Below are 25,620 nucleotides of genomic sequence, written 5' to 3'. Positions count from 1 at the left end.
AAGTCAGAAATCGCCATCAATAAGCTACACTTCTGACAAGAAATTCCGTGACAAAGGCAGGGGCCATGCTAATAGCTAAGCTAAATTAAAATTGACACAGCGAGGGCGTTTAAACTTGGAATGAAGTGCTTGGGTGATTGAGCACTACACAGACGTCTGGAACCACATTAAAGCGAAGAGCAATTTTGAGCTATAAAGTTCAAAGTACAGAAAGCAGTATAAAATATTTATATCGTTAATGCTATTTGTTTCTTTTCACAACCGAATCCTGACTTTTGATTTTGACTTCTGAAGACTGCGCAACAAAAGATCGCAAAATTACATGAGAGTAAATCGTATTCTTTTTTTTCTTTATCGATTTAGCTTTGCTTTCAAATAAGAAAATCCAGTTTGCGGCCATATATGATGTGAATATATGAAATAAAAACTGTTGATTACATAATACACCAAAAAAATTGCTGCTTTCGTTATATTATTAGAAACCTTGCATCGTGTCTCTGGGACTAACCTGCCCAAAAATAAACAAAAAAAAATTGCTCCACAAAATTAGAAAGTTGCTCCTTGCTGCTTTCGAGCTTTGTAAAACAGGATCAACACAGAATATTGACTTGATCATTATGTGTATTGTTCCAACGCAGCATTTTCCTTTTCCATCCTCCTCCCTCCCCTCATGTCTGCACCCCCCCCCTCTCTCGACTTCATCACTCCGGCTCCACATCTCTATCTCTCTCGCGCTCGCTCCGTCACACATCGGCGCCAGCGTAGAAGGACCTGAGTCCCGTCTTCTTTTCCTTCCCAGGCGCCAGAAAAACATAAGAGTCAAAACAAGTGTACCGGGAGGCAAATGAACGCAGAGAGCGAGAGCGGCAGGACGAGGACATTCGGAAGAGGACAAGCGGCATTTTTCCGCGCTCGCCGTCTCCTCCTCCTTCATTCACTACCTGTACTCTGGGATTAACACGACTTAAATTTCAATCAGCCTGCAGCCCGAGCAAAGAGCGGCAGACAGAGCGCCGCAGCTGTCCAGAGCAAGCCAGTCGAGGTGGGGGGGGCGGCGGACGGGGGAGAGAGAGAGCGAGCGAGAGTGACGGTGAAGAGGAGGGGAGAGACGAAGGGGGTTAGAGGGAGGGAGAGAGTGATGGGTGTTGTTCCGCCGCCGAGTTGAGGGAGCGCCAGCGTGTCGCCGAGATGGGGCTGTGACGGCTTCGCTGCTGGCAGGTGGAATGGTTAGGAAAGCAAGGTGAGTAATTTCACCTTTTCATCTGGTTCGGACAGAGGGGGGAGGGGGAGGGGGGTGCATTGGGTCGGTGCATGAAAGCAGCATAGAGAGGATGAAGGGAGGCAAAATAGCTCCATTGTGCTTTTGAAGTGGCAAATAAACACCTTGGGGAGGGGGGATGAAGGAAAGAAGAAGGGGAAAAAAAAAAAGACGGATTGTTCTATGCAGGGCAAGAACGCCGCATATGGAATGCGGGACGCAAATCGTAGGCAAGAAAAGGCGGCCAGCGAGCGAGCGTGCGTGCGTGCGTGCGGCTCGAGCGCAAAAAATGATCCCAAAATCGACTTCTCCGAGGTGTCAGAGATGATTGACGGGCTGGAGCGGAGCGGGCGGACTTTTGAACTGTCTGACATTCACATTGCAGATCAATAGGCCGGTTGTTTCATCAGCCCGCCCGTGCGTGTGTGTGTGCGTGCGTGTGCGCGCGCATGAATGCGCTACTTTGTGCGCTCGCGTTTCGACACCAGGGCAGCCTGCAGAGAGACGTTCAGGGGGTCCCGGGACTATTGATCGCCTCTTGACAGACAGGTAAGGGAGACAGGCTGCCAAGAGGTGAGGGGAGGATTTACTGCCGCCATCAGGGAGGAGTTGATGATGGACGGGCACCTGCTCCCAAGAAAGCGGGGAGGGAAGGGGGGGGGGGGAAGGTGTCACAACAACAGGACACACTTCTTATTTGTCTTCTCTCATAGGCCCCTCCCTGTCACGCCCTCTGGCCAAGGTCACCGAGTCGCCGGCTGCCAAATGCGGCCAGGGGGAGGCCGAGCGGCGGCGCTCCCCGGAAGTCCTTCCAGGAACTAAGCGAGGAAGAGGAAGTCGACGCGTGATGGGATGGAGCCCAAGAGGAGGCGATGAATAAATAAGCAAGGCGACGACGGCCGGGATGCGCGACGATGCGCAGGCCGGGAAGAGAGAAACGCCTCGCTGCCGTTTGGATTCCAATCCTGGCAGAACTCGAGCCGAACAAATCGACATCCAAGGCAGCCACGTATCAAAAAGGCCTTTAAGAGGATTTAAAGTAAAGTGGATTCTTGGTTGCCCCCCCCTCGCTCTTTCTTCCTTCTTCAAACTGAGGTCCCCATCTCGGAATAACGGGCCAGGATTGGGCGAGTAATTCGGAATTTTCCAGGTTCTCTCTCTCTTTCCCTCCCGCGGTCGAAGCTTAAGAGGATATTGTGGAATTTCTCCAACCCGGATTGGCTTTTCACGTATCTTTCGATGCGTGTGGCGAGAAGGGCACCGAGAACGGGTTTCAGACTTAAACACACAAAGCTTACTGGACCCCCCCCCCCTGAGCAGCACACAGCACCCGAGGCAGATGTGATGAACACACAAAACAACAACACACACTCAAACAATGTCAATAACCTGGTCAACATGAGGAGCTGATTCCAATTGTTCAGCACAGACAGAAAAGGTAAGATACAAGTGCTCCCTAAATCTTCTCACTCGCCCGCTCGCACACGCACACACACACACGCAGCCCCCCCCCCCCCCCATTTGCTGATTTGCATTCGCTAGCCAACAGCTAATCGGAGCCAGTATTGCATTTTGACGGCCCATTCATTCGTATCCTATCTAAAAAGCACAATGAGAAAAAAAAATCTCTATTCTTCACAACGCTAATTTGCACTTCGCTTTGCTCCTGCTTGTTTTGTGAATACGTGCCGTTGAGCAAGGGTGCAAGTATGTGCGGATTTAATTTGATGGAACCATGACTGTGGATGGCAAACTTGTCACCCATGTTGGTTGTTTGCTATGCTGCTATTTTGATTGACATTGCTTGTAATAAACTAACTTATTGAAGCAGTGAGGGGGCGTGGATAAGTGGTAGAATCTCCCAACCCTGAGGTCAGGGGTTCGATTCCCATCCATTGTCCTTTACCAAGACACCGAACCCTCGTCATCAGTGGGTCAACATGTGAATTCAGTGTGAGGTGCTTCGAGTACCAAAGCGCTAGTCTCAAGGGGTCTAAGGATACCAACACAATAGCGGCCCGGCAGGTATTTTCACGGTGCACATACACCCAAAAAAAAAAACAACCCCAGGCTCACACATTAGATGTATATCGGTCCAGTCAAGGTGAAATCAATGTATGCACATTTAGCTCACTTGTGCTGAATCATAGAGCAATTGACTGCGCCGACCGAGTAGGAAAGGAACTCTGTGTTCTGACTCTAAAACACACACTGGGCTGTCTTATAAATAATAAACACATGTGTCTTGGTAACAACATAAGCGCACGGGGCCCACACCTGCGGGTTATTTTTTAGCTTTTCCTTTCAATTTCCATCCATTAACACCTCTAATTGAAGTTTCTCCTGCTTTTAGATCCCATGAGAACATCTCTCACCTCCAGTGTGCAAGCATGTGTGTGTGCGCCAGATGCTGTATCACTTTACTCACAAGCTTCAATGTAATCTCGCATGGCGTGTCGTTTGGGTGTCGCCGCGCGGGGATTTGGGGCTCCGGGCGGCAACCTCGGAGGGGTTTTACATAAGCACACACGCAAACGCACACGCTTGCATTCATTTGGCCTGCTGACACAGGAAACTGACTGAGTGGATGTATGGGAGGATAAGAGGGCCGCGAGACATGGAGAGAGCCAAAGATAAAGTGAGGAGAGGCGATAATGCGGAGAGAATGAAAAGAGAGAAGGTTGCCGCAACATGATGAGGACTAAGAGGTCAGCGAAAAGAAGAGTAAAAAAAAAAAATGAAGGATTCATTGATAGGAGTGTAATAGCAGTGATTCATTAGCAGACATTTGGATGATTGACATCATAGGAAGATGAATGAGGAGAGCAGTCAGACATGAAAGATGAGTTGTCATTATCTACTAGCGCTCCTGACTAAGGATGAACAATTTTGAAAAATGATCCAATTGTGGTGATGATGATGATTTTTTTTTGCTTCCCCTCAATTTTTAATTGCAATTTAATAGGCGGTGATTTTTTTTATTATTATTTTTTTTTCTTCAAGGTCCTCTCCCCATGTATTTTTTTTTTTACTCCAGAAAATCGACCTATTTTAAAATTTTAGATGTATTATAAGTCAATGTTTTGGTCTTCTCTGAAATAAAGACAAATGAAGCATGAATGAAAGAGTTCATCGACTTCAATTAGCCTTGCAATTAGCAATACACATAGACTGATAATCACACATATTGTTTGTCCTCTGCGAAGAACGACTAATATTAGTGCCGTACTGAGGAGAGGAGCTGATATTATATTGTATCCGTCTTTTCAATTTGATTTGATTACCTCGATCGGACAACATTGAAGGGATTCAGTATGTAGGAAGCAGCTCTTTATGACATTTTGGTATTGAATCAATTTGTTGGCCTGGGCTGAGTTGTATACCTGACTCAAAAAGCATGCAGCGCCTTGGCGTGAATGCACAGCGAACACTAATTGGCTTCGCTTTCATGCTGGTGATACATTTAGGGTAAGCGTCATATGGCTGGAGCGCCACGAGCATTTGTCATTCCTTCAATTATCCCGTCACCGTTGGCGAGGGCGTCTGCCATTGCGAGATGCCAGCAGATGGGGACGCTTGCTGTCAAAATGAGCAGACCGGCGAGCGACTGGAGGAGGAGACAAGCACGAGGGGTGGAAATGGCAGCCGGGCATGTGAACGGAGGACTTATTCGGAGCGGGGAAATGCTTGGCGCAATAGTTTATTCAAAAGCAAAAGCAGAGCTAAGCTAACACGACGGGCTGGTTTGTTTTACCGCGGCGAGGTCGCGAGGATGAGTAATTAAAATGTTAACAGTCTGTTGAGGCACAACAGGAGCCTGATGAGCAGAAGAAAGTGTAACCACGGCAACCGTGGCTGACAGACGGAGGGATGCTTTGGAAGAGAGAGACTAAAGAAAGCGAGCGACTGAGGCTCTAGTGGGTGGTGAGTGACATGGGTGCCAAATAAAAGATTCCTAAACGAGGAGCTGAATTATTGTGCCATTATATGACTGAATACAGCACAATAAAAAATTTAACAGCCATCAATTGCTTGATTATAATATCAATGAAATAAAAAATCTATTTTTTTTTTCTTTTTAGCGCGAGAGCCGCAGTGACCTATGTACAAATACATTATAAAAAGGATTTGGTGATGCCTTGAGGTACTTGATTGCCAAATAGTAAAACATTCAAATCCCAAATCATCATTTCCCATTGAAATGCCTTGCCTCTATTTTAATGGGTAAATGTAGCACGTTCAGACATTATACGGAATCAAAACAGAATGACAAAAAAAAAAAAAACATTTTGTCATACTGCTTTGTTTTTGGCTCCTCCTCCTCTCAGCTCAGTACGGCAAAAAAATAAAAGTTGTTCCTCAGAACACGACTGTGGGTACTGTAATATTGTCTGTCTAGACGTGTTACGGTATCTTTTGTGTTTAAAAGGTTTTAACACCGTAACGTAAGATGCTATTTAGCATTAGCATTATAGAAAGTGGACTAAAAAGCTGAGCTAAAAAGTTCTTTTAAATACACAAAGTTGTTTGACTATTTTTTTGAACAATTCAATTTGACAAACCTGTTGCTTAAAATAAAGTGAGTCGAGTCGAAATCCGATCTTCTTGTCATGGGAAAAGGGTTTTAACATTGTAACATAAGATGCTATTTAGCATTAGCATTAAGACGGTGGACTAAAAAGCTAAAAAATAAACACACAGGATTGTTTGACTTTTTTTTTAAGAATTCAATTTGACAAAGTTGTTGCTTAATATAAAGTGAGTGGAGTCGAAATCCGATTTTATGTAATCCTTCTTGTCATGGGAAGGGCAGAGAAGTGCGGTTTAGTGTGTTTGTAGCATCTGTCAATACATCCGTCACCACCATAAACGCGCCCTGGTTGACATGTCATTGACCGACCGCGCTGGAAGCTGAGTGATGATTGGCTAATCATTGGCTTTCCTAAGATTTCCACCCTGGAAGCTAGCAGGATCATTCCACATATACACACGTAGTACATGCGTGTTCACACACAAACACACTCAGATTTACTTTTGTCAAGCTGGAAACAAGTTGTGCTGTCAGCAAATCAGGGTCCATATCATTGGCCTTGCGGGGGTTCCGATTGAGCGTGAGCGGCTCGCAACTAGCACTGGATTAGCTTGATTTCTGGCTTTTAGCTACGTACAAGCGTGCGGCACACAAAATGGCTTTTCCGGAGAAAAAAAGAAAGTCAGGATCTAAAAAAAAATTGACAGCCAATGCGGTAGTGTAGTAACAATTGGGTTGCGTTCGGGAGGAGAAAAAATAATAATAATACAAAAAATAAATAAAGTGCAAGCACATAATGTGCAGCCACAGTGGCAGGTCAGTTCATACATGCAAATGGAAATTTACGAGCGTCGGCACAAGCGCGTCCACTTTTTGGTGCGTCTGCAACTTTGAAAGCGGGCATGTGGAACAGCGCGTGGAGGACTCGGATGTATTGGAATAATTATTTTCCGAGACTGGAGTGCACGGCGCGGAAAAATGAATGAAATACAGTTGTTCGTTTCAGGAACTCTTTCATGTACGGTTATTGATCATGCAAATTGCGCGATAAGGAATGTAAAGGTAAAATAAAAAAGTGTACGATCCAGTCAGATGAAGTAAAACAATATGGAGTCGGCTTTTTGCACCGGTGACAAGCTCACAATGGGTGAAAAACGACGCGCCGCCAAGCTAACGTTTTTGCACTCGAGTGTTTCTCCCAAACTGGAGTGCCAGGGCTCGACTGTGCCCATCGCTTTCCCGCTTAGCTGCCTTTGAGTCTTACAGATGTTTACACCAGGGCTTTGCTGACAGATAACATTGACATGATACTTTGCAGTCAGCCCCGTGACATTACAAAATAGGGGAGGGGAGGGGTGGGGCTGTTCGGGGGGCTGAGCTAACCTGTGCCAAAACACACACACGCGCACACACAGTGAGCCTCATACTAATCGAGGCTGCATCGAGGGCATGCGAGAAATGGGAGCTTTTCATTCCAGATCATGTAAAGTTCTGTGTGAGCCAACAGAGTTGCCAAAGAAAATCACTGTCACCTCTGTTGTTTGCCACTTCAGTTTATCGTCAGCACACAAAAGTGGAATCCCCCCGCCAGCCGCGCACACTTTCCAAGATGAACCGGCTGCAAAGACGCCAAACATTTCAAAATCCCAGAAACTTTCTGGTCGGGAATTAACGAGGGAGACCTTGTCGAGGACACCTCCGGCGTCTGACGTCGTTAGGGTGGGGACAGATCCGTGCTGGTGTGTCTGGTTTAGAGCGCCTCGTTGTCTGCCACGAGTGCACGCGTCATGGTGAGCGGGCAGGGTGAGTCCGAGCTGACAGTCAGCATGTGGACCGGGGGCTCGGGGCTGGCACGGCTGCTTTAGAGCGCCTCGTTGTTGGCCACGAGTGTACGGAGAGAAGACGAACGAGCAACCAAGCTGTGGCTAATTTGGACGACTAATTTGAACAGCACTTCATTTTTTTGGACTTGACTTTTCCCTGCGTTAACGAAGCCAAATTTAAGCTTATGATCTGCTTGCCCACAAATTGTGGCACACTGCCTATTCTCCAAACATCAAAAAAGCCTCACTCGGAGCAACATTCCCACCCACCGAGCAGAGACGACGGAACGCAGACATAATATTAGTTTCCGCACTTATCTCGGCAATAAAAAAAAAGACGACCTGCGCTTAAAAAGGCCGCACTTGAAAGCACTTATATGATAGTAGACACCAGAAAGCAGTGCCTGGCATCCAAGAGCAGTAGAACACAGAAAACGAAACTGTCTTTATTCCACAAAGGGCTACAACGGCGGCCATTTTCAAAGAGTTTGAAGAAAAGGACAATGACAGTCATGCGGCGCTTAATTTCCTTTCGCCAGACAAACAAACAAGGATGATGTGTCGTCGTCGCCTTTGGAGGAACGAGTCGGTATTTTTGAGGAAGTGCACTCATTATCTCGAGGCCACGCTGTGAGCAGACAAGTGGCGCGGATGAAAGGTGCGCCCCGCCACTGTAATCAGACTTTCACCTGCGGCGATGCCTCCTTCACCGCGTCTCGGGGCTCCTCCCACAAACTCATTTCCGGCACAGCTCCGCACGGCCCTAATCAAATCGTCCGTGCGCTTCCTCCTCCTCTGGCCGCGACAGTGACGGATGGCGCCCTTCACCTGTTTATCGTCTTTACATATTTCTCTGCCCATCTGCTTGATGATACGCATCCGTACCGGCCCGGTCGCTCGAGGCTTCACTTTCGGGCCCCTGGTTTGCGATCCGATCATTTTTTCGTCCGACGAGAAGCAGAGTTTGACAGACGAGTGACAAAGAAGCGATAGTATCAAAAGGATGAGTAGGCTTGCATGCGCACGACTGCCACAACAAGAAGCTACGTGGGCGTTGTGTTCTTCCTCGCCCGGAGAAAGAGCGAAAGAGCGAGACAGAACGAAGGCGAGAGAGCGAGCGTATCTGTCGGCTTCACTATAATTACGACTGTGTGGGAGACTGCATGCAAACGCACAATTAATATCGAGACCATTGTGCGACTGAAAGAATTCCTCTTTGACTCCACTTTATCGTTGCCTTTTTGGGGGGGGGGGGTCACGTGAACATATTGCTTCTTCATCTCGGGTCTTTTCTATTTGCCGGTGGTGCCATCGGATAAGTGGCTCGTGGGAGCTAATAGCTAGCCTCCACGTTTATCAATACTGTAGCACTAGCCAATTTGAGTCCATTAAGGACTGGCGGCATTTCGGGAAGGCCACGCTAGCTGCTCCGAAGACGACTTGATGAGAGAATATTCAAAAGCACATTAAGAATATAACAAGAATTGCGTTCTTTCACCTTCGTAATATTGCAAAGATTCGTCCGATCCTCTCGACCGGTGATGCGGAAACTATTATACATGCGTTCGTCACGTCGCGCCTGGACTACTGTAATGTACTATTCTCTGGCCTTCCTAAGTCCCGCATCAAAAGTCTACAGTTAGTACAAAATGCTGCTGCAAGGCTGCTCTCACGGACAAGAAAATTTGATCACATTACCCCAATATTAGCCAACTTACATTGGCTCCCGGTCCATTTAAGATGTGACTTCAAGGTTCTTCTATTAACCTATAAATCACTGCATGGCTTAGCGCCTTCGTATCTCGTCGACCTAGTTGTTCCTTATGTTCCGTCTCGTAACCTTCGTTCGCAAAACGCTACCCTTTTAGCGACACCGAGGGCCAAGAAAGTGTCTGCAGGGTCTAGAGCATTTTCTATCCGGGCTCCAGAGCTTTGGAATGCCCTCCCAATGGATATTAGGACTGCTACCTCAGTAGAAACATTTAAGACACGTTTAAAGACACATTTCTATGACATGGCCTTTAACTAACTTGGAGTGGCCGATTCGGCCGGAGTTTGTTTTGTTCTCTCTCCCCCCCCCCTCCCCGGCCGGGGAGGTGGTTAGGTGGCACCCAAGCTGACAGCGGCTATCTGGATTCTTGTGGGCTAATTCAGGTTGGGGGAACTGCAGCTCAACTTCCACAGCCAGGATAGTAGAGGGCTCCTCCGGCGGCCCTTCGCTCTGACTTGGACATCCACTTTTGATTTTCATATTATGTATTATTTGTGCCCTCTCTGCATCCATTACAACCTGGTGATCCTGAAAGGGGGATCCTTCCATCTGTGGTCCCTTCTCAAGGTTTCTCATTTTCCCCGGGCAGGGGTTTTGAGTTTTTCCTTGCCCTTTTGGGAGCTTAAGATCAGGGGATGCTTTGAGAATAATTGTCAATTTTTGTCTGTGAAGCCCTTTGAGACTGCTTGTGATTTAGGGCTATACAAATAAACTTGACTTGACTTGACTTGACTAGAATAGGCATGCAAATATAAACACACACACATACATCATGTGTTTTAAGGTTCTAAATTGTAGTTGGCATTTAATGAGGGCCTTGACATTTATAGTCCTCAGTGGGGGATTATAGAGTGAGGCTGAAAGGAAATGAAGTCCTAAAGTGCGATAGGTCGGCGATATGGAAACAACAGGCACTTTCCACTTTGAGCCCCAAGCCTCTTTTAATTGCACGGGTCCGGATGAAAATATGCACTGACGAGCTTTAATGTGAAAAAAAAGGCTAATGACTTCATTCGAGCCCAATTTGAACTCTTAAATTGCTGGGGCATGAGTGCTGACTGGAAAAGGAACTCTAGGGGAAGTCGGGAGTTCAGTCAGGGCAAGTTCAGCCCGACGGCGGTGAGTCATGAGCCAACACGGAGTTTCAGAAGATTTCTTTTTGTACCGTTGCGATGACTTGGCGAGTTCATGCGGGGTAGCGTAAGCGAGACATTGCCCAAAATAGTGCGGGACTGAAACGCAGGGAAATAAATAAGAGAGAACACTGCGAACTGCAGCGGACACTAATATGGTGCTCATACACGTGGCCAAATATATTCTGACTCAAGAATCCATTTTTCAGTTGATGTTCAATAGGATTCAGATCAGATACGGACCTTAGGCCACAGACCCTCAAAGGCCGTTATCTCGCTTTTTTCAGTTCTACACACCCGACTCTAATGAGCATTACAAGAATCCCGCCGAGCTTGCTGATGAGCCGATCATTTGAATCGGATGCGTTGGAGGAGGGAGTCGTCGAAAAACACGAACCGAACGGCCTTAGACGCACCATAACTGAGGCAGCTTTTGATAGCAAGCGACAAACTCTCAACAATCAGAAGAAAATTGTCCCAGAGGAATCGTGGCTTGTCAATATGCATTTCAGCAATTTCCACTCTCATCGGTTTTGAGCAATCTCAGTGATGATCCGAGCCACTGCAGGCCCATTTATGTTCTAAGGCAGCTTTGCTACATCTGCAAAGTGCAATAAAATCGCCATCAAGAATATCAAGGCATCATACTCAGTTTGCACGATGCATTTTAATTATGTTTTTTTATTTCTGTCACGTTATCAAAGAAATAACCACTGGCTCCTGAATTTCTCCCCCTAATCCATCCATCCATCCATCCATCCATCCATCCATCCATCCATCCATCCATCCATCCATCCATCCATCCATCCATCCATCCATCCATCTTGATTAAGGACTGCTCCAGATTAGCCTTAGGGTTCGCTAATAGCTAGCTAGTAGCTATTGTATCAAACGGATGGGTTCTTAGGACGTGATTGTTGTGGAATAAAGAGATGCGTGAAGTCAGGTCTGGCCGAGCCAGGTACCAAATGCACAACTCGCCCGCCACTGGTCAACACACCCGTCAGGAAAATCAATCAGTGGATTGACGAGCACGGCTTGCACGGAGGACATAGAAGCAAACGACAGCGGTGTAAATGAACGGGACAAGCAGCCAAGCGTCTCTTAGGGGGCCGCATCGATCATTGCGTGCCTGCCAGTGTGTCCCGGATTCGCTGCCGGGCCCTGCACCGCCACAGACGGCAAAATAGACGGGTCACACGGCGACCGTGGCGGTTGAATATCACAGAGGCGCAAAGGTACGCGAGCGAGGCGTATAAAAGATTAGGAAGAGACGAAAGGACGTGGCCAGGCAGAGCTGTGACTGATAACGCCGCCATCCTCGGGTTGCCTCAAGGGCAGACGAGACAGTGGGGAACAGATTGTGGGGAATAAGACAAGGAAATTGTAGAAAGTTACAGCACCGCTAGAGGCACAACGGCTCAGAGACGGAGCCAAGTGAGCAAGACGGAAAACACAAGGAGCAGCAAGAAATCGTGCTAGAGGATTGATGACAAAGCGTAATGGCAAGCTGAAAGACACAAGGAGTCTATTTCAGTCCCTTAAAGTAGCCTCAAATTATTGGAAATCGTTTTGACGGAACTCAAATTTGTGAATGACTTGATCGGGTGCTTGGAGTGTATTTCGATCATTCGTCATTCTGGTTTTGAGCTTTTATCTTTTTTGGAGCAAAATGAATCCAGATTCCATTAAAATGGCCAACATAGCAAAGAAAAGTGCCAGGTTCAATCGAAATCATTTTCATGTTCAGCACCTCCATTCAGTTTTTAATCAATGGCACTATTTCTGACGTTCGTATTTTGCACATGGTAAAATGTTCTTTCACCGTTATTGTAAAACTTTTAATGCAAACTTGAGATTCTTAAATTGCTTGGTGATGCTTTCGTCATATTTTTCCAAGGTGCGATAAAACAAAGCCTGTTGATCTTTCACGCTGAATGTGCGAAGGCCAATGCGGCGGCGGCGGCGGCAGCATGAAGTGGTTGCTTACGCACACGACAACACCGCCGATATGACGACTGCGGTCGGTCGAAAAGTCGAAAAGTGCTATCGAGCCACTTCTGCCTGTGTCCCCCTGCGGATCCACGTTGCTAAGGCAACCCATATGCATGACAATCAGCTTCTGTGACTCATCTCTACACCTTGTCACACCAGACGCTGTCATATCGAGTGCGGACCGAAACCACCGATACCGCCATTTTCCACACGGTGCAATCGAGGCAGATCCGGCCGCTGACCCACTTTGGTTCCCTGACCCTCAGCCTTAAGAAACTGTCCGATGATAAAACACATACCGAATCCTCTCTTACAGGTTTCTAGGCAACCGTCACCATGGTGACTGGCTGTGTTCAGCCTTGTAAGGTGGTTTTTCAAGGCAGTACTGGCTGAAAAGTAAAAAGGGCCTGTTTTTAGACAAATTCTGAATTTCTCTTTGTCTTTAGGTCTGTGGATAGCCAGGCTTTCTACCATGCCTGCCCCCCCAACCCGAAACCCCAGCAGAGAGAAGCACCCGCCTCACACACGTCCCCGCCCTGATCGACAGGCGAAGCAGCCCACCTTCCCCCCGTCCGTCTTCTCGCTTGCCGGCGCCCCTCATCCGGTCTCACCTCTGTCCTCCTTATCCCGGGAGATCCCTTGCGTCTGCTTGGGAGGCTCGAGGAGAACACTCCCAAGCGGCGTCCAGTTCCCGGCTTTCCACTTTCTGACCTTGGTCACATGTTGCCTGCTGCCCTCTCTGATCGGAGCGGGGGAGACGTGGGGCGTGGTGTCGGCCTGTCCGTTCCACTGCGTGTGTCGGAACCTTTCCGAATCGCTCAGCACGCTGTGCGCCGACAAGGGGCTCCTCTTCGTGCCGCCGTACGTCGACCGGCGGACCGTGGAGCTGCGGCTGGCTGACAATTTCATCACGGAAGTCGGAGGATCGGACTTTGTCAACATGAGCGGACTGGTTGATTTGACTCTGTCGAGAAATACCATCCACCTGATTCGACCGATGGCCTTTGCTGATCTGGAGAGTCTCCGTTCCTTGCATCTGGACGGTGAATAGCATCAGAAGCTCGAATCGACAAGAACCGGCGTCTCATTTTCTTCTTCTTCCTTCCAGGTAATCGTTTAACAATCGTGGGCCCCAGGGACCTGGCCGGGTTGGTGAACCTACAACATCTGATCGTCAACAACAATCAGTTGGTCAAAGTGTCCGGGCAGGCCTTTGACGACTTCTTACTCACGCTGGAGGATCTCGACATGTCCTACAACAACCTTCGAAAGTAGGTTCCGAAACGTGCTACCCTGCGTTACGAGTGAGCTTCAAATCCATCGTCCCCCGCTGTGAAGAAGAACGCCGAGAAGGACCGACTCTCATTGCCGCTCAACATTGCGCAATTTGATCTCACCAGGATACCGTGGGAGTCCATCCAGAACATGGCCAGTCTGCACACTCTGAACCTGGACCACAACCTCATAGACCACATCGCGGCAGGAGTCTTTGGAGAGTTGTACAAGCTCGCCAGGCTTGATATGACCTCCAACCGGCTCAGGACTCTGCCACCTGACCCTCTCTTTGCAAGGTAGTGCACATTATTATTCCTTCATGGTGCTCAAAGGCGGAGCTTCGACAAAACAGCACGCAAGGAAATGTTAATTGTCAGATGATTCACTATTGTTGCACCACAGAGCTACACAGACAAGACGTGAGCCAGCTGTTCCAGTGAGGGATTAGTCAAATCTGCTGTCCTCATTCCCTTTCACATACATGACTGAGGCATCCGCTTGATCCAGATTGCAGAGGCCTAAGTGGCTTCGGGGTGACTAATAGAGGCCCTTACAAGTCAGCCGAGAGATCACATTTACAGACAGGCGACTACCAGCTTGATAATATCGACTGCAAGTAAAACAACGACTGAGCTCCAACTGTCAAGCAAATAGCAGCTGTGACGGAGTCAATGAACTCAGTGTGACTGAGATTTTTTAAAGCAGTTTGAGAAGGACTGCATTCTTTCTGGAGGAAGAGTCGGCGGTCAGAAAGTGTATAGCAAAGACTGATATGAAAAAAATCACAAATGACCCTTATTTTTTGACGCTCCTGTGCCTTTGTGTGGATAATATTCTTGGCTATTGACTAAAATGAACTATTCTATACCATTCCCAGGTCCCAGACAGGCGCAATAAGCCCCACCCCTTACAACGCTGTCATTAGTCTGAATTTCGGGGGGAATCCGCTGCACTGCAACTGCGAACTGTTGTGGCTTCGACGGCTTATCCGCCGTGATGACATGGAGACCTGCGCCACGCCGATCCACTTGGCTGCAAGGTACATTCATTCACTTATAAACTTTAGCATTAGCATCTTTCCCCAAGCTACATGCACGCAAAGCCGTTTTAAGTTTCATTCACATATAAACATTAGCATTAGCATTTTCCCCGAAGCCACATGCACGCGAACCCGTTTTTTTTTTTGTTTCGTTCATTTATAAACTTTAGCATTAGGATTAGCATCTTCCCCCAAGCCATATGCACGCAAATCTGTTTTTTATAAGTTTCATTCACTTATAAACTTTAGCATTAGCATTAGCATCTTCCCCCAAGCCATATGCACGCAACCCTTTTTTTTTTTTTTAGTTTGGATCCAGCTTCTTTGAGCATCTTGGCAATCGCACAGCCGCTATTCTTACGGTTCCTTAATTGGACAATTCGAACTGAAAGCACAAACTTGTATGCCTTCAGAACGGAACTGATTTGAGGGATAATGTGCCGCTAATGGCGATACACTGACTGCGCCATAATTCATGGATATGTAACACCGTAAAAGTCATTACAGTGCTACTTGGCATCGTCCCTGCATTTATCTTCCATCCTATTCCAGCCTAAGCGTGTCATTAAAATGACGCCGTGCCAGCAAAGTATTGAGGAGGAAAATGAGCATCTGCTGCCAGGATCTTCTGTAGTAACTGATAACCACGACTGGGACAAATTACAGGTCAGACTAATACATGTGATCGATATGGCTCACATTTTTTCGCTCCTCTCTCAGGTACTTCTGGTCGATTCCCGAGGAGGAGTTTACGTGTGAGCCCCCCCTCATCACCCGCCACACTCACAAGCTGTGGGTGCTGGAAGGCCAGCGGGCCACCCTGAAATGCCGCTCCATCGGCGACCCAGAGCCGGTGGTGCACTGGGTGTCGCCGGACGACCGCATCATTGCAAACTCATCGCGGACCAGCTCGTTCAACAACGGCACTTTGGATATCTTGGTGACGGTGGCCCGGGACGACGGGGCGTACACGTGCATCGCGATAAACGCGGCGGGCGAAGCCACCGCCACTGTAGACCTGAAAATAATCCCCCTCCCTCACCGGGGTGGAGCAGGTGGAAAAAGCGGGAATAACAACGGGAACAATAAAAACAGGAACGTAACCAATGGGATTTTACGGATTGATCCGGGATCCTCGGATATCAGCACGGGGAAAAATAACGGCGCGGGGCGCGGCGGCGACGTAGAGGACGGAAAAAAAGACGAAGAAGGCGACTTCGGCGGGGAGCCCGAAGGGGAGAGAATCGACGACGGGATCGCCGAGGATGACGATGGGGACGAAGGAGACAGGAGGACGGTTGGAGTACAGGGAATAACGTCCACCTCGGCTCAGGTCCGCTGGGATTTGGGACGTTTGTCCGGAGCGTACGTTGTGTGGATGTACCAGATACAATACAACTGCACGGCCGACGAGACCCTCATCTACAGGTCAGTCCAACTTTTGCCGCCACCGTTCGTTCACACGCTTGTTGAAAGCCGGCCGGTTGCTACGACAACCCATCAAGATGTGCATGATGAGGTGTGCTAATGAACGACTGGACTAAGTGAGGAAAGCGTCCCTCAGGTATTAAGGAGATAATATTAGTGGCTTGAATGGGGCAAGTAGAAATATGGCTTTCGGGATCTCATGCATAGAAAATGAATGAGGATGATGTTCGTTTTTTTGAATAGATGGATGCTGGTGGATTTTAGGACCGGGATGAGACTTTGCTATTTGAAGATCTGAGATTGACTGGAAACAAATCCCCATGGGAAAGATTAGAGTGAAAAGGGAGGACTGTTGAAAGGGAAGAAAGCAGGTGAGGCCGAGGCAAAAAAAGGGAGATGGGTGGGCTGAATGCTCCTTTAGGAAAACGCAGCAGGAGAAGACGTAAATCCATCAATGGAATAGAGTTAGATGGAAAAATACATCTGGGATGAATGCAGGGGCTCGGCGCCAGATGTAATGAAAGACAGAGGGGGAGGAGACAAAAATGCGGGGTAACGCCGAGGTGAGGAGAGGGATGAAAAGGAGGAATAAAATCAAGTGAGGAGAAAAGAAATGGCGTACGAAAACAAACACAGAGCGTCTTCCTCCGCATCAGCAAAGGCGCAGCAATTAAGCAGGGAGAACTAATTAAATAAATGATTGAATTGAATGAGATCTGAGCTCCCTCGCTGATCAGCTCTGCTAATTTCGCCATGACAAATACGCTAATAATAGAAGAAAGTGGCTGGCTGCATAACAGGATTTGCCGTTTTCTGCTGAAATGCAAACTCATGGCAAAAAAAGAAAGAAAATATGGATCGCAAGTCGGGCTGCTTGACAAATGGACTGCCGCAGTGGCTGGATTAGTCGTTAGTGACGCGCCTGTTTTTCATTTTTTTTGTTTTCTTAAATCCGAGTTGCATTTAGTTCTTCGAGACAAAAAAAAAGTTGACACGCCGTAATTGAGAGTGGAGCAGGAGTTGAGGTGTGCGCTTTGCGATAAGGAAACACGCAAGTGAGAGAGCCGCACAAACCGGCGACATAATGATGCTGCTCTGTAGCTCGCTTGTTAAAATTGAGAGAGAGAGAGAGAGAGAGGGAAAAAAACAAAACAAAGACTGATGGAGACGACAAGACGTCGGAAAGCTTTGAGAGTGCGCGCAGGCAAATCAGGTTTGTGAGCAGAAAGAATGAGGATGGAAGAAGGTGCGGCAAAATGGCGGCAGGGATCTCCGGTATAGATTTCTATCGTGCTATATCGCACCAGCGAGCGCGGAGATAAATCCAAGCGCACGGTCCCATTACTTTTTTCAAATTGTTTTTGCCATGATTAAATTGGTGGCTGAATTTATATTTCAAAAAAAATCTAAATCAATAAATATAAATAAATAAATGAATAAATAAATAAATAAATAAATAAAGCAAAACGTTACTTTCTTAGATTGTTGTTTTTGTCACGATTAAATTGGCGGCTGAATTTATATAAAAAAATAAAAAAATTAAAAAAATAAATAAAAATAAATAAAAAGCAAAACATTACTTTGTTAGATTGTTGTTTTTGTCATGATTAAATTGGCAGCTGAATTTGTATATAAATAAATAAATAAACAAACAAATAAAACAAAGCCAGGAGAATCGAATGCAATCCAGATTCATTCGGGGCAGCAAAATAATGAGATGGCTTCAGTGTCTAGAATGAGGACTTGGTGCTTCTGTCAGATTGAATCATTTCTTCAAAAGGTCAGCGGTACTCGAGACACAACTTGTCTCATTTGGACGGCGTGGTGTGACAGGGCCAGGTGGGACAGCGACCGCGTGGCATCTGCTCGGAACCGCTCGAGCTGTCAGGGCCTGACGTGATCATCTGAGAACGTATCCTGGAGCTCGGCCTCCGCGGTACACGACAACGCTGTGGGGGGGGGTTACGAGAGACTTCACACTGGGTTGCTTTGGAGCGCATCCCACCTGAAGGACGCGCAACGGGGGAGATAATGCTCCCTCCATGTTAATGAGGCAGCACCACTTAAATACACTCACACGGTGCCATCTGCTACTTTGGCCAAGGTGTCTCGTTTCGAGACAAAAACACGCCGTGCTTCTGGGCCTCTGTAAGACGGCTGGACTTGACATTAAATTTACTGCAAATGAACCCTTCAAACGTATGAAATTGGATGACATGATCGGCTTATTTTTTTAAGGCCTTCCAGTCTATTAAAGTTGCAGCCACAACAAGAGCGGCCTTCACGCTGAGCAATCCAACTTTGAAAGCGTCACAAGTGAGCAGAGAGAGAACACCGCAGAGTGGAGGAAATAACGAGAATGAAAGTGGATGGCGCTTACATACACTGGAGAGGAAACACGCTGCGAAGCCGACAGACACCCACGGAACCAGGGGCCAATTGGAAAAGCAGAGCGGGAAAGAATATGGCCGCCGCTCATTATGTATGGCACACGCCGCGCGGCGAGAACACAAAAGTGGTGTCAGGAAGCCCGACACGGGCATGAAAGGACACGCAGGAGAAGAATAAAGTGTTGGTTATGCAATTAATATTGAACCAGCACGTGCAAGACGTTCCAGCTGGGGGTGAATGGCATTTTTTTTTTTGTGATCGGAATTAGAAAAGAGGCCTCGAAAGAGAAAATAAAAGGTGATCCTGCTGGCGCTTAGACAGGCAGAGAAAGTGATGAAGGAGAACAGAAGAAGAGCTCAGACACAATTGCGGCAGACAGCCGACAAGCAGAGCGCAGAAATCCACAGCAAACACGGAGGAAAGGGTAAACAAACATGATGTGTAAAAGGAGGAAATGAGGCCGGCGCCAGAGAGAAGATAATCGTTCTGTTGTCCCTCCTCCTCGTCCTCCTCCTCCAGCTTACTTGGGAAGCAAACAAGTAGGATGATGGAAAATAATACGCCATCTTTCCTGACTAGCACAAGCGCTAATAATAACTTCTTTCTATGACACCGCCCCTCCCCCACCTCAAAGTTTCCTCCCGTTGACTCGACTTTCTCCCAGCATCTGTGATGGCGAGTGTCAGCATGCCTTAGCTGAGATTAAGCAGAATTAGAAGTAGTGAGACAAGCGTGTGTACACTTGCACATGTGGTGTCTATAAATAACTTCGCTGCCATTTCGATTCATCGCCGCACCTTACAGACAATTTTGCTATCCCGGCTTGTTCAAATTGCGATGACCATTCATCGCAATTGGGATCGTATGCACATTTCAGTGAATTGTGTCTGTGAAGGAGAAAAAAAAAAAAAGCACTATAAGTGATTCACTGGCTCATAACAAAAGAGGAAGGATAAAGGAAAGATGGGGGGGTGGGGCAGAAAAGAAATGATCAGTGAGGAGGGAGAAGACGTGACCTTGGTCGTTAAATAACGCTACAAGCGGTTCTAGCGCGGGCTAATGGAGATGTAGCGCCGTGTCTGGGAAAGAAGAAAAGGCGGAGGCAGAAGGTGCAGGGTCAGCGAGCGTCCGGCGAGGAATGCCAAAAGGATTTGTGGCTCACGCTCGGAGGTGAGGGGCGGGCCAGAGGGACAAAGATGGAGGCAGGAATGTGAAAAACCTGAAGAACCAGAGAGCAAGTTCAATAAGTGATTGCAATCAAAAATATAAAAAGTGGCCCGGGTAAGAAAAGAACTTGGGGAGTGACCCGAGGTGTGTTTCCGCGTGTCCCACTTTAGCATGCATAGCATTCCCGGGCGCTTATTTTCATCCACACTGCGCAGCATGGCGGCGCCGTGCAGAATACAAATCAAACGGCACTCATAAAGACTTTCAAATGCACCGCAGAGTCCTCCACGTATTTATTTATTTTTTTTCCCCCGACAACCGCTCGGTGGCCTGGTCCTCGCCCGGCGTTGGCTTTACGACCGTGTTGATCACGTGACCGAGGCCGGCTGACGCCGCCGCGTGTGGCGATTCTTTTCACTGCACTATTGGGCTAAGTAATGAGCCTTTGCCATGGCAACACGCACGGCGCTCCCCCCGGGTAGCAGGAGTTCATAAGTGGATTTCTGTCGGCATTAGATGTCAATCTATGGCGACTTAATGACATCTGGACACGGCCGTTTTAACAGGAAAGCCTCGTGTGGCCGTTCAGATTAGTCCCACACTGGCATAGCTTGAATTCATTTCGCTTCACGGGAAAACTAGCGAAAAGGTTTTCTGGGCTTATTAGAACTCATTTGGCGTGTGTAAGCAGAACCAAATAAGCAACGAGGCGCTCGCGGCCAGAAAAACACAGCTAAAGGAGTCGCGTTTTGTTTTCGATAACAACGCAAACATGGTTGCCCACACAAGAGGGTGAGAACGGAGGCCAAAGTCATTTTGGTCAGCGAGAGACACTTGAGCCGCGCTCTTCTCTCCCACACACGCAAACACAAAACAAGCTCACGATTCTACAAATACATACATGCTCCACAATGGACCGCCTCGTGGTTTGCTAGCTTGCTAGCTTTAGCTTAGCCGGCTGCATCGGATGACAAATTTACAGCGGTTGTCTTTATGCGAGCCCCAAAAGCAAGCGCTTGCTGATTCGAAAACATCGCCGGTGACTCCCTTGTGACAAAACATTGACACATTGTCGAAGCCTTCGAGTGGCTTCAGCATTAGTGTAATCTTGCTAGCACCTAAAATGGCTTCTTAGCACAAAACGGCCTGACATTTGTTTTTTCGGGCAATTTGAGCGCACGCGCACACGCGGGGCGGGGCGGGGCGAGCAGACAGACTTCTCTTTTCATGCTCCCTTGGCGCACACTTCATCAATAGCCTCATTTTCCCGCCGTGCTGTATTCACTCGTGAGCTATTTGGCTCTCCTTGCCGCAGGTTCTCTCAATACTTAATATTTTCTCCCCATCGTAGTCGGCATAGCAGGCCTTCAATTTGCCGCAAGTATTTCACATTCAGCCAGTTGATGAAAGCGTAATCATCACCTTTTCTTTTTCTTTGGCCTTCTTCAGGATCCTGCCGTCCACCAGTGACCGCTTCCTGCTGAAGAACTTGGTCTCGGGAGTGGATTACAACTTGTGTGTGCTGGCCATTTTCGATGACTCCATCACAGCGCTGGCGGCGACAAAAGTGCTGGGCTGCACCACGTTCTCCACCAAAGACGTTTACCCCGCCTGTAGCTCTCTGCAAGCTCACTTCCTGGGAGGAACGCTGACTATCTTGGTCGGCGGCGTGGTGGTGGTGACCCTGCTGGTGTTCACCGTTGCGTTGATGGTCCGCCATCGCGTGTGCGATCACTCCGACCACGTCCTGTGTCACAACGGCAACGCCGAGGCAGCGGTCGGGCTTTGCGGTCAGGGGGGAGGCGTGGCGGCGCGGGATAAAGGAGGGGACGCCGGCGGGTGCTACCAGTCCAACGGCGCTGGCGACATGATGATGGTGGTCCTACCTAATGGTCTGCCGTCCAAGAGGACCGGGGAGGGCGAAAAGGACAAGGAAGCCGCAGATTGCGCCTCCTCTCTGCCGCCGAAGCTCCCCCCGAAGCCGAGGTTCAAGCCAAAGGTCAACCTGGAGCAGTTTCTTTCGGCCGGGGGCGTGGTCTCCACCATGGCGGGGGCGGGAGGGGAGATGGCCTTGGTTGTGCGGCAGAGGAAGTCGGACCAAGCCCCGCCGTACGGCGCCGAGAGTAACAGAACTCTGCTGGACTATCCGCCCTCCATTTCGTCCACCCTGCCCCGGCAGTCACGCTTCAGGGAAGGGCCCAAACCCCGTCTGGAGCGAGAGCTGACCAACCGTGCCAGCTTTTCTCTGGCGGCGCCCCTGAGAGACTCCGATATGCTGGCCTGGAGGATTACGTCCCCCGGCAGGGACAAATGGAACTCCTCTCAGGCTTATCAGAGCCCCATTTCCCCTCTCAAGCCCGCCTGCGGGACGGTCAGCAAACGCCGCCACTCGCTGGACATGGGCTCCCCCGTCGCCCTGGCGACCGACGCGGCGGCCGCCGTGGCCAAACGCTACGGTGCCATCGGCTACGCCAAACGGCTGAGCGTGATCTGGACCAGGCGGAGCCAGTCGCTCCACGGGATGCTGGTGCAGTGCGCCTCCACCACCAGCACCGGCTCCTCCGCCACCAGCGACGAGGGCGAAGGCGCCGGGCCGTTCGGGGCGCCGTGCGACTTTCAACGCGGATACATCCACGCTTACAACACCACCAACTCCAACTCTAACAGCGGCATCGCTACCGGGAGAGGAAGCGCTGGGAAAGAGAGAGTGAAACAGAAAGGCAAGGCCGGAAGAAGCGGCGAAGAGCTGGAGGAAAGCGTCGTGTAGAATGTTGGCGGAAGGCAAAGACTGCAAATGACAGAAGGAAGATTGTATCGTAACGAGATAAAGAAAGGACAGAGATTGAGTTCAAGAAGCAAACAATCCATACAGCCTTGAGAGTAAAATAGCTGCGAGGTGTTCATGGCATTGAAATCAACCACGCAAAAGTTCTCAGATGACAAAACAATCCGAGAGGGGAAGCGAGAACAAGGCCGAGAGCTCAGCGTGGATCCGAGAAAAACCTCGACACTAATCGAACTCGTCGCATCCCACACAACAACGCAAAGGTTTGCGCTGGATCAAGTACCATCACAGAACTGGATCAACACCCCACGGGTGGTTAGGTTTAGGGTTAGGGGGGGGAGTTCCATGCGGCTGTACTTTGTCAAAGTGCTTATGGGACTCAGCAAAACAACGAATGTGACTTCTACACGTCCTCTGTGGCTGAACTTTGGCCAGCCATGCCTTCGGATTATAGGAGCATAAATAGCGAGCTGTGCGCACCGGCCATGATCAATCGATGCGTGCCGGCGCGAGCGCGGCGGGGCACGGACGTTTATTAAACCGCGCGGTCGATATGGATTACAAAATGGCGGCGGCGGCATTGGATGGAACTTTTTCGCCGGCGACGCGAAACCACGCTCTGCTGCTTCCGGCGTGCATGCAAAGAAGGATCACGGACAGGATGTGTGTCAATGTGCCTGTGTGTGTTTATGTGAGGAGTTTTAGAGTTCGGCACCTCTGTTCCTGTTTTTTTTATGTTTGTTTGTTTTTTCTTGCAACACACAGGAGTCTGTAATTGAAAAAGCTTCAACACCACGATCAATCGAATCACTATTTCTGTGGCTTGGACTGAAACATGTTTAATGTGAGATAAATATGATGTTGTTTTGGGGTTTTTTCTTGTTAGTTCATTTGTGCCACACAGAATCTCCATTGAAATGGTGAAAGTATTACAAGATGGACGGAATGAAAGACAATAGAAGCCACAAAACTTGTTTGGACAAAAAAAAGAAAAAAAAAAAGTACATATATGGTATATAAATATACTGTATATACACACACACACACACACACATTGAAATAATTGTATTTGTTGCACTATGTGTTTCTCTTTGGAATTTTCTGGGAATGGTGTTAGGCCAAAAAAAAAAAAAAAAAAACAGCAATAGCGAAAACGAATCTGGTGACAAGATCAAAAGCGCAAAACACGAAGCACAGACAGCGATTCCTTTGAAAAGAAACTCTTGCATAAATGATCCATTTTAAACATTACCATTGTTCCCTTGCTTTTTTTTTCATTTTGCCAAAGTCAATATTGTTCTCTTGACATGATATGAATAAAAATTATGGAACACTGTCAGACGCTTAAAGCGAGTGAGTTGAAGTTTAGCCGGCGTCATTTCTCCCGCGCTGCTTTTTTGGCTCAAGGCAAAAGCACGGCCCCCAATTTGACTAATCCAAAATGCTGAGTAACAAGCAAGCTCACGCAGCCTCCTCCAAACGTCAAGACTCTGAGACACCAACAAGCAATCGTGGAGGACGTCCGCCCGTAGCCAGAGCAACCTTGCGAGTGTGACATTTACAGTCATCGCCATGTCCCGGGCCTCCGGTGCGCCGCATGAGCAAGCGCCCGCTCACCATGCGTCAGCACGTTGCGCACGAGGACCAGTTCGGCCCATTCCCGAAAAAGTAATAATGGGGCTGAGATGAAAGTGAAATTGATGGAGAGATAGCGTGCGGGATGCTAGCGAGTGGTTCTTTTCGTGCGGGAAACGGGAACGAGCGAGCTCAGTGCATCCGGAAGCAAGCTATGTCGCTTGGAGATACTTTATTACGACAGCGTGCACTTAAGTTCAAATACGAGGCACAAGTGGAAGAGACAAAGAAGAAAAATGGCGGAGAGGCAAAAGTGTTTGTCCTAGTCTCGGGGATGAAAGTGATCGAGCACCCTTAATGCACCATTTACTTTTCCACTTCATCTTCACGAGCCTCGTCAACATGACGGCCCTCCATTTGAGTCGCTTTTCTGGGCAAGATGAGGAGAAAATATTTGTCACCCGTCATGGTCACTTTAATGACCGGCTCATTGTCTTTCCGACGCGTGACCTTTTCTGGCTGGCTACGTTTTCTCCCACCATCAGACAAACATTTATTTATTTGTTCCTTCAGTCATTCATTCATTCATCCATCCATCCGTTCATTGATTGTTGAATTAGTTTTATTATTAGAATATTAGTATTTACTATTATTCATTCATTTATTTAGTACTTATTCATTCATTCATTCATTAATCAATTATTCATTGAATTATTTTTATTATTAATTAATTAATTTTATTGTTATATTATTTGTATTTATTTATTCATTTATTCATCCATTTTATTAATTCATCCATCATTTTTATTTATTTATTTATTCATTTATTTATTCATTATTGGTATTTATTTATTTATTTATTTATTTATTTATATTTTTATATGTTTGAAGTTCACCCACTGGCTTTTATTCCCCCATCACTGCTTTTTCCGAACATTCGAAAAAGATTATCGACTTTCTAGTATTGGACTCGTTTTAACTTAGGAAAATGAAGACAAGTGTGCCGTCTGGTAACAGGCGACAACATGGCAATTGTCCTTGTGAGGTTTTGGCCACCTAACGCCTGAAATCCTGAAATCTCTTGTTCCAAAAAACAAAAGCCCCATAAATGAACAAAAAGGCGCTCCAGCGAAAGATGCTGCCACTTTGATGGAGGTAGAGACCTTCCTTATCTCTGGTTGCACAACAACGTTTGGACAATATTTACAGAGTGCTCACAGATTTAAAGCGGGAGACTCCCGGGGGACCATTGTGCCGCCGCGCGCCTTCGATTAAAGCGGCTCGACACGGATGATAAAACCGGGAAAGGAACGACGTCGCCGAGGTATAAACCTTTTTATCTGTATACCCAAGGTCACCATGATGCTGATCCAAGTTGCTTTAAGTTGAATAAACATCAACAGTGTCAAATATTCCACCCCACCGCCACCAAAACCGTCCACCATCGTG

The 25,620-nt window shown here is 47.8% G+C and overlaps 2 protein-coding genes across 2 annotated transcripts in view; one reads left to right on the top strand and one right to left on the bottom strand.

The window, feature by feature from the left end:
• Positions 1 to 25,620, bottom strand: part of LOC119128085 (pyruvate carboxylase, mitochondrial-like) — a 114,199-nt gene that overhangs the window by 29,411 nt on the left and 59,168 nt on the right. The gene's annotated exons all lie outside the window — the stretch shown is intronic.
• Positions 680 to 23,847, top strand: LOC119128092 (leucine-rich repeat and fibronectin type-III domain-containing protein 4-like). Its single transcript, XM_037260224.1, has 8 exons — positions 680 to 1,240; positions 1,972 to 2,696; positions 12,958 to 13,554; positions 13,620 to 13,782; positions 13,912 to 14,082; positions 14,664 to 14,825; positions 15,546 to 16,253; positions 21,261 to 23,847. Exons 3-8 carry the CDS (start codon positions 12,984 to 12,986, stop codon positions 22,576 to 22,578), a joined length of 3,093 nt encoding a protein of 1,030 aa, XP_037116119.1. The 5' UTR covers positions 680 to 1,240; positions 1,972 to 2,696; positions 12,958 to 12,983; the 3' UTR covers positions 22,579 to 23,847.

The sequence above is a fragment of the Syngnathus acus genome, chromosome 10 (assembly GCF_901709675.1).
Source record: "Syngnathus acus chromosome 10, fSynAcu1.2, whole genome shotgun sequence".
NCBI classification, from domain to species: Eukaryota; Metazoa; Chordata; class Actinopteri; order Syngnathiformes; family Syngnathidae; genus Syngnathus; species Syngnathus acus.
Note: the sequence above shows the minus strand (reverse complement) of the source record. Positions and strands in the feature narration are given on the sequence as shown.